Source organism: Manacus vitellinus, unplaced genomic scaffold (genome assembly GCF_001715985.3).
Source record: "Manacus vitellinus isolate BGI_N305 unplaced genomic scaffold, ASM171598v3 scaffold_13_pilon, whole genome shotgun sequence".
Lineage (NCBI taxonomy): Eukaryota > Metazoa > Chordata > Aves > Passeriformes > Pipridae > Manacus > Manacus vitellinus.
In genome coordinates this window covers 15,023,744-15,036,897 of record NW_021938999.1, presented here as the reverse complement: position 1 = coordinate 15,036,897, position 13,154 = coordinate 15,023,744, and the positions used below count along the sequence as shown (strand labels likewise).

Sequence of the window (13,154 nt, the reverse complement as noted above, 5' to 3'; positions counted from 1 at the left end):
GGAGTTTGCTTTTAACTCCTGCATATTTGAACTTCTTCATTTAAAGTCTTTTATGTTAAGGGATTTTTTTGCAGATCAATTAGGTGACAGAGAAGTGAAGAGGGAGGCACTGGAAAATATCTTGAGGAAGGGAAAGATATGTAAACCCCTGCCTATTCAAACACAAAGCTTACAAAGCTGAAAGTTCAGAAGCGAGGAAATGCCAAAACAAACTTGTTCATTTTACCTTCTTTCTGTTTCTCTGTCCTCATGTAGGAGAGTTTAATCTGTAATCAGATATTCTTCTACAGAGTAACTGTGCCTCCCTCAGGGCACAGGCTGGATGCACAACCGGCAAGCAAGGATAAATCTAACATTTTTTAATAACTGCATTGGTAACAGAAGTTTTAGTGGGAATTTTAGAATTTAATCTTATATCGTGTATTTTTTACAGCAACAGCTCTATGTGGGCTCCGAGTCAGTCATAGCACAGGTGAAGTTCCACCAGTGTGACATGTACGGCACAGCCTGCGCCGACTGCTGCCTCGCCCGGGATCCCTACTGCGCCTGGGACGGGATCTCCTGCTCCCGCTACTATCCCACAGGAGTGCAGGCAAAGAGGTGAGACCTGCTGCTTTTTGGACACACTTTTTTGCAAAATATCTGCATAAACGGTTCCTACTGCAACACAAAGTACTTCATATCTCCCCCTCATACAAATAACTGAACAGTGAGATGCCAGCTGCTAATTTATTAGCATAACCTTAGGGGATTGCAAGTAGCCAAATGCACAGGATGGCATAAAATGCAGTCCCAGAATATTTTTATGAATAAAGCTAGGTCACTTAGGAATTATTTACATTACACTGTAAACAAGCCTTAATTTCTTTATACACCTTTTCATGTGCAGAGAAAAGATGCTTTACAACATGTATTATACAACAAGTAAATAACACTGCAATAACATATATAACAGAATTTCTAAAAAAAAAAAGTAAAGAAGAATATGTGTTAATAGTCAAATACCTTCACCAGTCAAAATCAAACCAGAGTTTCTGCAAAAGCTAAGGTTTAGATTAGGTTTTTTGCAGTGAATTGAAAGGCAAGTTACTCTAGAGACCATTTCAAAGCACAAACAAAATTTAGGTGCCTTAGTTCTTCCCTTGGGGAGACTATTCCTCTCTATCACCATTCACTTATTCATGGTTCTTAGCCTTCAGTCCTTCCTGTAGTCATTTCCCTATCTTCTTCCCTCTCAAACGCAGGTTCTGCAATTCAGCTACACAAATCAAGCTTCTAGAATATGCATGTTTTAATCCAGACCATTTTACAAAACTTAGTCATCTCTGCCACCAAAAGAGAGTAATTTCTAACCTGAGTGAGCAAAACTTTTGTAATGTATAATTCTTTCTGTGGCTTTTTTTACAATTACTGGTTCTGCAAAGACATGCTTAAGTATAAATTAGACCTAGAAGGACTGCAAGGATTACAATGAATTGAGTAACTTCCAGGGAGAGTTTTGAAAACTAGTGGAGGTGATCAAGTCAAAACCAAGTTATAGTATCCCAAATGTGCTATTGTTTCTTAAGGAAAACTAGGAAGGTACGTCTTTTTTTTTTGTTTTGTTTTGGTTTTGGGGGTTTTTGGGGGGTTTTTTGTTTGGTTTTGTTTGTTTGTTTGTTTGTATTTTGGTTCTGTGCATCTTATCTTTCCATGAACCTGGATCCACTCAAAGAAATGCAGGCTGACAATAGCCAGGCCCAACACACATTTCTGTAGATTTTTCTAAAATATAATTAGAATAAGGCACATTAAAAAGTAAAAATGAGAAACACAGTGTATGACTCAGCATAATTAAGAATCTCTTGTATTTACTGCACTAAGACATAGGTTAAACCAAGTAGGAAATGTACACCACTTTTACAAGCAGGATTGCATAGTCTTCTTGTGCCTCTTGCAAGTAGACTTAAAGGGAAGTAGTGGGCTCTGGTTGTCTGCTTAGTGTGAGATGAGTCTGGTTAAAATTTTCAGGCCCTAGATTAAGAAAGATGAGCAGTTATATAGTAGGCCGGGGAGATTAATGTCCTACAGTATAAGTAGAAATTGAATTAACATAATTATAAAGCATGCGGGTTACTCATCTAATGATGTAAAATTCATTTGAGGAAAGGAGGGCTTTAAAAATCTCCCAGCAGCCTGCTAACAGTATCACCATTTAAGTTGCTCTACAGGCTACTTATTGCCCAAGAAAAGATAAGAGAAACTCACTCTGCCCTGAACTCTGTTGTACATGTTTAGCATATTTTTTGTGTAAGACAATTTCCAGAGCAGCAGCCTTTAAGTCCCCTGACACACGCATTTATCCAGGGCTGAGTGATACGAGCAGCACCCCAGGCACCTTCCTGTGCCTTGTGCCCCCGACATTCAGCAGGTCAGTCTCTAAAAGAAGAAAATGCTGTTGCTATCACCCTCCTTCTCTTGAGATAAGCACTGCAGTGATGGAGAAGGGATTTGCACTCTATTGAATGTTCTTGAAGTCTGCAAAACTTGTTTTACATGTAAGAGTTTGGGGAACAGCCAGAAAGACTAACAATGTTGAGAGGCACAGATGGTATTTGCTTTGTTCACTTTAGCTCATAGCTGAAGCTCAGAGCATTTTAAATTTGAGAGCTTACACTAACTGCATGGTAAATGGGGAGACAGGAGAGCTGCCTGGGGCGTGTTGGGAACTTGCCTTAAGTTGCTTGCCATCAAATACCAGGTGAGGAGCGCTGCTGGAAAAGGCAGGTCCTGGTAGACTGGGAGTTTTCTGATACCAAGTGGCACAGAGCAGCTGATAACCCTGCCATGGCTTCCTTGGACTCCAGACAGAATTAATGCCACATCCCAGAGCGTTCATATATTAATTTGGCCTTGTCCAGGGCTCCAGACTCCTGCTCAAGCTGTACATGGTGATACATGTAGTGTGAGTGCAATGGGCATTGGAGAGCACTGGTTTCACATGTTCCTGACATCCCTCCCTTCATTGGGACTCATGGAGCTGTGCCTTACATTACAACACACTTGAGCTGGCCTTAACACCACCTCTATTTGCTCAAATGTGGCCCTCATACTGTATATTTAGGTGGACTTTTGACTTGTAAGAGCAGTGCTGCTGGTGAGTAAGAGCACTGCTCAAAGCTCTCTTTTTAATTCCAGTTCTACTGATGAAGAGTTGAACAGAGGCAGAGATGTACAGTGCATCCTCCCCACTTTGATTCAAAGCTATCTGCTTTAAATCCTAATGCCTCCAAGGTATAACAAGTGTTTAGAGAAACATTAAATAGAAATCTGTAAACTAAGGCATGTAAAGGATTTAAAGAGAAGTGAAGCATAAATAGAAAAACCCTCTGCTTGACATCTGGGACTAATTTTTCAAATCATGAAAGTCTTTCTTATAATATCTTGTACATGCATAGCCTGGATAAAATTAATTAAATGTAGGATTTAATTAAAGACAAATAAAAACTGAGTTCAAAATCCCATATCTTGATCCTCGGAGCACAGCACACCCCAATTCCATTGTAATTACAGATGTATGGCTCCTGCATGCTGCAAATACTTCAGATACCAGAAGGAATTTCTATTGCATTCAAATTTCATTAAGTGCACTTGAGAAGGTATAGGTCCAGAAATGCTTTAGTTCACTATTACCTCTGCAGTCTGATTCAGACAGGTTCAGTTTTGATCTAAATAAGCACTAAATTCTACAAGTGAGATTCTTTGCTCTGCCAGCTCACTGTCTGGGCTGAAAAAGGGCTGAAGTAATTTTAAAATGCCTTTGAGCTTGGATCTAGTGTGATTCTTTAGCTAATTTTTAGAAGCTGACAGTCACTCCCCCGCCTCCTCTCCCTGTCTGGCCTCTTTCTCCATCAACCACTTCACCAGCAAGCACACAGTCTGCTGATTTACTTATGCAAACTGCAGTGGTGCCTTTTCTCCTCTAGACTTTTCAACTTTGCCTCATCCATTCCTGGGAAATAATAAAGGATCATGAAAATGATGGTGATGGTGATGACCACTGTATTCCTTTCTTGTAAATCATTTTTAATAAGTTCCTGAAAGCACAGAGTTACAGACTGAAGTCTAAATTCACGAAATTATAGATTGCAAAAGGAACTTCCATGCATTCAGTACATTTTCTAATCACTGAAAATTGCTTATAGTAGTTTATCTCAGGGATTGCCTGGTACTCTGTAATTCATGGAATTCTGAATAAAATTATTTCTAAGAAAAAAAAATACCAGGCTTATGTCAGTATCTGTGAAATGAGTTTATCTCCCACCATCTCCCTCCTTTGCAGCACCTCATCCAATTTTTCCGTTCTCCTCAGGGAAGTAGCAAGTGAAGGCACTGGTAAATGTGTCTTCCCCAGTCTTCACACTCACAACAGCGAAATTCCATCAAACAAACATTTCTTTTTCTTGAATGGTTCTGATGACTGGAGAAATAATCCCATTTAACAAGACTAAGATTTTTTTTAGCTAGACAAGGATCATAAGGAACTGCAGACTGAGAACATGCCTGCTACCTTTCCAGTTCCTGCTAGATAGGGCTGCTGGGCCTGACAGCAGCAGGGTTTTCTTGTTTGTTTTTTTCGAGGCTAATGCATATCCTGTAGAATTTATGTATATCTGTGCAAGACAATGTCTCCTTCGAGCAATCGGTGTACACAGACATACAAACCTGGTGGCATCATTATTCAGCACTGACACTTTGCAGAGTTATCAGTAGGCATGGTTGCAGCATTCATATATTACAATGACAACTCCCAGGCCATGATAAAGCCCAGTTGCTATCTCAGAATCTCCATTTTTTGTTTATTAACATGCATATATTTTTAGAATTTCTCCTTAAAAGGCCCCACTTAATTTGCAGATTCCCCTGTAAAAAACCAATGGCAAAACATTAGTTCTTCTCTGAATATCAGTAGAGGTTAAAGCTGTCCTCTTGGTCCACCAGCACTCTTGGATCAGGAGTCCATATGGGTGACAGAACTTGGAAAAGAATCAGTGTCTACTGCCAGGTTAGAAATGTGATGAGTAACATCTATGGACAATATCTTTAAATAGTGTAAATCTACATGGTCCCAGTAAATTCTGTTTGTATCAAATAAAAATTCTGTTTGTGTTCACTCAGCATCGGAGAGAAAAATTGCTTCAGTTAAATGCAAAGAATAACAGAACTCTTTGGCTTTACTTGTTTCTAGCATCTATAATTTATACTGTGCACATGCCTGCTGTGTAAGATTTGCTGCACTGCCTATTTCTTTTCTTAATCTGTTATGCATGGCATTGGCAATACAGTGTAGAATTACTCTTTATGCAAATATAGAAAAAGTATCCTTAGTAAAACTAAATTTCATGTTGTAGAACATACTATATCTGGCAAGGTATAGCATTCAAATAAGCTCTTTTATTTCCCAAGTAAGCAGTCTTAATCTTATTTATCAGGACACTCAGAAGTAAAAAAAAGCCATAAAAAAGCACAATTCTTCTGGGAATGCACCATATAATCATGGTTTTAATTTTTTCTGTAAATACCTATAAAAAACACAAACCTCAAAACTCAGAATGATTTTTCTCTCGAAAGCACTTGCAATATTTCCACGTGGAAACCAGGGCTCCCAGGTTCTGATTAAAGTTCTGCCACTAGTTTGCTTTCTAGGCATGGGCAAATCATGAACCTGTCTGTTTTTCTTTGAGAAAAATGAGCTTAGTAACTGTCTGTTACAAAGGTAAAATAAAATAAAGTATTTCCTCTTTGTTTTGATATTCTCAAGTGAAAAAAAAATAGTACAAGAGTGAATGTTAAAAGAGCTACTATTCACATACACGGGAAACTGTTCTAAACTAAAAAAGGAAAATTTCCTTGTTTTCCAAAGAGACAGAGAGAACCAAAATATAGGCTAAAGGTCCCTTTGACTGAATGATGTCCAAGTTGGTTCAAAGAATCTTGTTTTGTTATTTATAACATCTGTGTAGTTATGTATAAACTGCATACACAGTTGTGCCTCTTCTCTAGACAGATGTGTTTCTTTTTTTCAGACGTGATTCCCAGTAGGTTGAGTGGAGAGAAAATGCCAGTGTATAAATGAGTACTTCTCACGACAATGTTAATTTTTTATAGCAAGCAAGATTTAACTCCTTATGTTTATAACTAATGCCACTTCAGCATAACCCAACAGGATGTAAGCTAAACATGTTCTCTCAAACAATTCCATTTTTTTCCCTCCAGACGTTTCCGCAGACAAGACGTTCGGCATGGAAATGCAGCGCAGCAGTGCTTTGGCCAGCAGTTCATTGGTAATCTATTCAACACTTACAAATTGCTAGTAAATGCCTGGAACAGACAGCACAGATTTTGCCAAGAGCATGAGTCAGACCACAATCTCACCTGAGCTTTTTTACTGGCATATTTCAATATTGTTATAAGAGTTGTGGGGATGAGCCCACGCCATCCAGGTGTAAGAATTTACCATTTCAGCTGCATCCATAATGTTCATATGGTCCTGCAGCCCTGATATTCAGACTAAAGATGTGGATAATGAATCTCAATGGATTCAAAGAGAAACAAAAGCATAAAGATGGAGCAGGTATCAGAAATAACAGGGCTGCATCCTGAAAAGGATATGAAATAATGTCAGGACACTTAGCCAGAATTGGAGGGGCTCCATAGCACAGACATGAGTAATCACATGCTAGAACAAAAATATGTATTTATGATTCTTATCAAGATTTCTGCTTTAAAAAACAAACAGACAGACAAACAAAAAAAATAAAAAAAACAGAAAACAAACAAACAAAACCAAAGAAAAACAAAAACAGCCAACCATACAACAACAATAAAAGACCCCACACAAACAAACAAACAAAAATCAAACAAAAAAACCACACACCAAAAAGAAAAAAAAAAAAAAGAAAACAGAGAAAAAGAGATTATTGTGTCTAATGTTGTTGTCCAAACCTTGGAAAGTGATGATTTCAAACACTGGTATTGGGAATAAAAAACAGAGAGAAAACAGTTGCCTGGATATCCTTAGTACTTCACAGGATAACACACAATACATTGATAGAGGAAAAGAAATAAAATATAAGAGGTTCTTCTGGAAAGATAACCAGAGAAACAATATTTTAAATATTAGATAGATATTTTACGTGAGAAAGCTTTGTTAAAATTGAAGCCTATTGGAGGATATAGTACATTTTGGAAAAGTATATCCCAATATGAAATCCTAATTATTCAGTAAGTTTAAAATACAACAGAGAAATCACAATTATACAAAATAGTGTATTTTCTTAGGGTATAAAACTAATTGGTCTCAAGAATCTTTCTCACTACAATGGAATAAGATGATTTCATTAATGAGGCCATTGGCTTCCTCCAGTGTAACAACTAGCTAATCTTCCTCCAGATATTTTGCTGAATGGAAAAGCAGAATTGAGTTTTGATTAAATTCACTCACCTTGTTTTTATTGGCACCCTTGGGTCAAAACTATGCTTTCATTTTACACATGTGTAACATGGATATATATAATATCGGTTAGAGTAGTCATAGTTTTTCAGAGTTTCATTTTGCAAAAGGTTTCGTGCTCTATTTGTACCCCTAAAAAAATTGAATTATTTTTATATTTAAACATACATTGAATCCTTCTGTTTCACTGAGTGAAAATTAAATTAACTATTCATAAGAACCAGGCCCAAGCAATTAACAGTGTGAAAGGCTGAGATCTGTTTCTCTGTGTATAATCTTAGGTGAATCATGGCACAATTTGATCAGACACTATGAGAGTCTGGAATGATGGGAATATTTATTTAGCAGGTCAGATCTTCACTAGACATTACTTTTCAGTCACTATCTGATTGGATCTGAATCAAGCTTCACTCTTAAACATAAATATATCCCAAATATGGAGTGTAACAAGTATTTGCAGTAACACATTTTTGAAACATTTGTTTTCCTTCCAGGTGAAGTCCTGGAGAAGACTGAGGAGCGACTTGTTTATGGAATAGAGTACAACAGCACCCTTTTGGAGTGCACCCCTCGGACCTTACAAGCAAAAGTAATCTGGCTTGTCCAGCGAGCACATGAAACTAAGAAGGAAGAGGTAAATATTCTTATGTACTAATCTTTATTTCAATAAAAAAAGCCTGCTGTTAGGAATACTACATCTTCACTGAAAGGCCTGTCACCAGTTGCTGAAATGTATGTGGGTCAGGGAAAATCATTATGTTCATCTGGTCTCTTGAATTAATAGACCTGAGAATTTCATCTGGTGTTTGCATTTAGCATCTTGAATGCAGATGTTAGAAATGTAGTGAAGCTTACTTAAGATCTCAAAACAAAAGAGAATCCACTACTTTTCTTGGTGTGTTATTGAAGGGATGAAATATGAACATATTACTTCCAATGTTAATCTAGCTCAACATCCACTCATTCCTGCTGCCTCACCTGTTACATTACAGAATCTTCTGCAAATGAGTATTAGTGGATTCTCTGCCTCTTTTACATATATTTTCCTATTATGAAAATGCTCCATAAGTGTTAATATATTTACTCCTCAATACCTCTCTAATACACATCACTGTATCTATCACCACTTAGAATATGGAAGAACATGGGGAGAAAAGCCTTGGACTACCAAAGGATAAGGATAGTTGCCTTACTGCCTAGTAGCTAGGTTCTACTGCAAATGTGAAATCCAGGTTTAGCCACGGACATCTGCAGATCTCTGCAATGGGACTCCCTTGACAGAAAATATGGACATTTATGATAAAGACATCTACCTAGGAGCTAGTCAATGTAGGCTGCCTTTGAAGTCAGACCAGATGATGTTGCAGTTACAGCCAGTGGTATCACCTTTTGGTCAGGTAAAAAGTTACTAGCAAACCACTGAAGATAAAAATATCCAAGGCTGACAGGCTATGCTTTAAATATCTAAATTTAAGCAAAATGAATGTCATCCCTATTTCTGGCACATTTTTTTCCCCAAAGTTTTGTGCAAGTCCCTAATGTCTATATGGTTTTTCACACTTGCCAATTCCTCATGTATTTAGCTGGAAGATCCCTATCTATCCATAAACATTCTTCCAACAGAACTATTAATCAAGTCTTTCACAGAAAACGATGAACCGTGAGGCAGTGAGGATGTCCTACTGTATACACATCCCGTTAGATCCACTAGACAATGGACACCATAAGTGTAAATTTGAATAGACTCTAATTTCTAATATCATTAAAACATTTGTTTTAGTATTTCCCCCTGAAAGTTATTCCATTTAACCTGAATAACTACATGGTTATAAGAAAAAGACAAAGAAAAGCAAAAAGTAGTTGAATGGTAGAATCTTACAATCACAGAATGGTTTAGGTTAGAAGGGATGTGTGAGGATTGTTTAGTCCAAACACCCTGCCATAGGCAGGGACACCTTTCACTAGACCAGGTTGCTCAAAGCCCTATCCAACTTCACCTTGAACACTTCCAGGATTAGGGCATCCACAGCCTCTCTGGACAACATGTGCCAGTGTCTCACTACCCTCACAGTAAAAGAATGTTTTGTTTTCGTCCAATCTAAATTTTACCCTCCTTCAGTTTAAAACCATTTCCCCTGTCCTGTTACAGGACCTGGTAAAACATTCCCAACTTTCTGAAAGTAGTGAAAGGTCACAATAAGGTTTCCCCACGGTCTCCTCCTCCAAGGTGGACAACCCCAGCTCTCTCAGTCTTTCTTCATAGGAGAGGTGCTCCATTCCTCTATTCAGTTTTGTGACCCTCATCCAGGCCCACTCTAACAGGTCCATGCCTGTCTAGTACCAGGAACCTCAGAGCTGGACACACTATTGTGGTTATGCAGCCCAGGATACAGTTGGCTTCCTGAGCTGCAAGGGGACCTGGCCAGCTTTCATCCAATTTGTCATCCCCCAGTACCCAAGTCCTTCTCTTTGGGGCTGCTCTTGATCCCCTCATCACCCAGTACTTCTGCTTAAATTCATCACCTTATTGTTAAATAAAAAACTGAGGATATCATTCTCCTGGACTCCCCTGCTCCTGGATTAGACAGCTCAGTGCTCCCTACTCACCATCATCTGAGAAATTCTTGTAGTCAACAACTTGCCCTTGGGAACTGTAGGGGGAACTTAAACACCAGACTCAGAATAGAGGCTTAAGATCACAATGGTCCAAACATGCCAGTGCATAAGAGAATTCACAGCAACACTTATCACAGATCAACTGGCAAATGCCCATTTGTTTTCCATCCATACATTTGTATGTTTCTAACTTGTTTCCCTCTGTGATTTAGCCACAAGTGACTAAGCCATGCTGGGAAAACAGCAAACTGTCTGCTCCCCTATATGTTTTTCCAGATTCTTTAGACTGCTTTCCTTTCACAGCTCAATCTCTTCTTTACTTCAAGTAAATATTTTTGTTATAAGAAAGCACTGTGAATTAAAGGTTTGTGGATCTCTAATCTTCCCTTCAAAATTTAATATGAAATTCATTAAAATAAAGTTCAGAAATAACTGCACTGGTTTTAGGTAATATCAAAGGCCTGTGCTCTATAACTGCATCAATTTTTATTTTTTTGTTTCAGGTGAAGACAGACGACAGAATAATCAAAATGGACCTTGGACTTTTATTCCTGAAGCTCCATCGTCTGGATGCAGGGACTTATTTTTGTCAGACAGTGGAACACAGCATTGTTCACACTGTCAGGAAAATCACCCTGGAAGTAGTCGAGGAAGAACGTGTAGATGAAATGTTCAATAAAGACTATGAGGAGGAGATACCTCACAAAATGCCATGCCCAATGCAGAGCAGTATACCTCAAGCATCAAAGCCATGGTACAAAGAATTTCTTCAACTAATAGGCTACAGCAACTTCCAGAGGGTGGAAGAATACTGTGAAAAGGTGTGGTGTACAGATAAGAAGAGAAAAAAGCTGAAAATGTCCCCCTCTAAGTGGAAATATGCCAACCCTCAGGAGAAGAAGGCAAGGGTCAGACAAGAGCATTACCGGTTGCCCAGGAACATAGCTGACTCTTGATGGACAAAATCCATCCACTGTTTCTGAGCAAAAGGACTTAAGTAAGAGGGAGAAATCAGTCTTGATTTGAGTAAATTACATAGGTTTATATATATAAAATATTGGGACTGAAAAAAAATGCTATGGTAAGTTATATTGTACACATGATGACTGTTTAGAAGCATTTTAAACAAAATCTTCTCGTTCTAAGTCAATGCATTAGGGAGGACGTGACAATCTTCAGACTTTGAGTGCTTGAATCAGTCTCCTGTGTGGACCGTGTTTGTGCTGTATATTGTTGCACATGATGGCATATTTAACAAATTCGAATAGCTAAGCATTCACAAATGGATGAAAAGTATAACACATTTCTTTGTTTCACAAATTTCTCATGCTTCTGAAAATGGCACGTCTTAAGATCTTTCCTTTTGATTGTGACCTGTCTGAGTTTATCACTGAGAACAATGAGTTATGTTAATATAGTGTATTGCTATTTCTAAAGGTAATGAAGGGAAATCCTATTTACTTCCCACAATTTTTTTTCGTATCAATCATTCATGGAGTGCAATGTGCTCTCACAGCTAAATAATATTGCCTAGTAACTTGATGTAAGTCAAATGCATGCTGAGAACACAGACAGAATCAAATTCATCAATTTATCTATATAAGAAGTTGAAATAATGGTTTAGATAGAAAACGAGTCCATCTTGTGTCTAGTACATTGCATTAGTGATTACACGAATTAAAGGATCGCCCTCTTGTGGCAAAAAAAAGCAAAACCTGATACTAAAATTCATTTACTGAGGAAATGTGTATAAGCAGAGAAGTATTACCGAGATCCACAGCTGGTTTGTTTTCAGCAGACACTTCTAGTCTCCATGTGCTAAACCCACAGATTTAGAAGGCAGTGTTGGAAGTCATTTATACTGGAAAGGCAGCATTTAAAGTAAGCGATGCTTTATGTTGTTAACGTGCTTTTGGGGTAAAACGCAGTCATAAAATGTTAGGATGTAGATTAAAAGCAAGAACAGCATTATACAGCTGTGTTTCTATAGTTTCAGGATCTACTTCACGTAAATCTTTTCCTGGTATGTGATCTCTGGTCTAAAGGGCTGCTTTACCGCTCTTGTGAGTGATACCAGGGGATACCAGGGGAGATCAAAAGAACTAAGTTGCTTACAATTTAAGTCTTTCAAGACTTACTATAAAAAAAATATTTCTTTCTTTAAGTGCAAAAAAACAGATGCAGAAAATGCACAAAAATTAGTATTTCGCTACCTGAGAAATCTATATTACAATATGAAATGTATATTGGATTTTTTTAATTGGAAATTTAAAAAAAAAAAAAAAAAGAAAGATAGGGAAGTTATAAACACAAATGAGTCACAAATGACTTAATTTCTAAACTGACAATATGATGCCAGTAATGGAAATAACCAAGCTGATACAGATTTTTGGCCATCAAGAAAATATACAAGGGATTCATCAGCTCCAAAAAGCTTCAACTTCTAATCAGGAAATAGTGGAAATTAACAGTTTGGATAACAGAGGCGTGTGGTTTGCTGTGTTAACAAATGCAGCAATCAGGGCTAACCCAGTGTTGTTTTCCAAATAGGCTGTTTGTAAGAGGAGCTCACAGCTGCTGTCAGGACCATGGAGCTCTGCTGTGCTCCTCTGGAAGTAGAGACTGTCCCGGTGCTTCAAAAGAGCCCATGGGCACACTGTCAGCAACTGGAGTATGAGGAAAACAGTGTTATCACCTTGTGTGGGTGTAGCAGCAGTTAGATCTTTCCATCAGCCTGCTAAGAAAATCAGTTGGTCTGAGAGTTTGCACTTTGTTTATCCAGAACATCTGTCTAAGAGATGGGACCAGACACTCTGCACATCCTTGCATGAATTCATGCAGTTGCTAACTTTGTTCTGATAGAGGAGACTGGATGAATTCAGTTTTCTGTGACACTTTAATGGAACTCAGTTGCAGTTAGGGTCCTGTGTTTGTTTGGAGCTATATGGAAAGTGCTGTCACTGAAGGCTGTGGCAGGGAACATATGCAGAACAAGCCTCCCTGATTTATACTTAATCCTCACTGACATCCTTGATGGAAAAAACAT

General features: G+C 38.1%; 1 protein-coding gene across 1 annotated transcript in view; it reads left to right on the top strand.

The window, feature by feature from the left end:
• Positions 1 to 12,395, top strand: part of SEMA3E (semaphorin 3E) — a 133,408-nt gene extending 121,013 nt beyond the window's left edge. Inside the window, exons 14-17 of the mRNA XM_008926499.2 lie at positions 434 to 600; positions 6,256 to 6,323; positions 7,987 to 8,126; positions 10,612 to 12,395. Of these exons, the coding sequence (XP_008924747.2) occupies positions 434 to 600; positions 6,256 to 6,323; positions 7,987 to 8,126; positions 10,612 to 11,064 (828 nt within the window). The 3' untranslated portion in view covers positions 11,065 to 12,395. The remainder of the gene's footprint in view (positions 1 to 433; positions 601 to 6,255; positions 6,324 to 7,986; positions 8,127 to 10,611) is intronic.
• Positions 12,396 to 13,154: the final 759 nt, after the last annotated feature.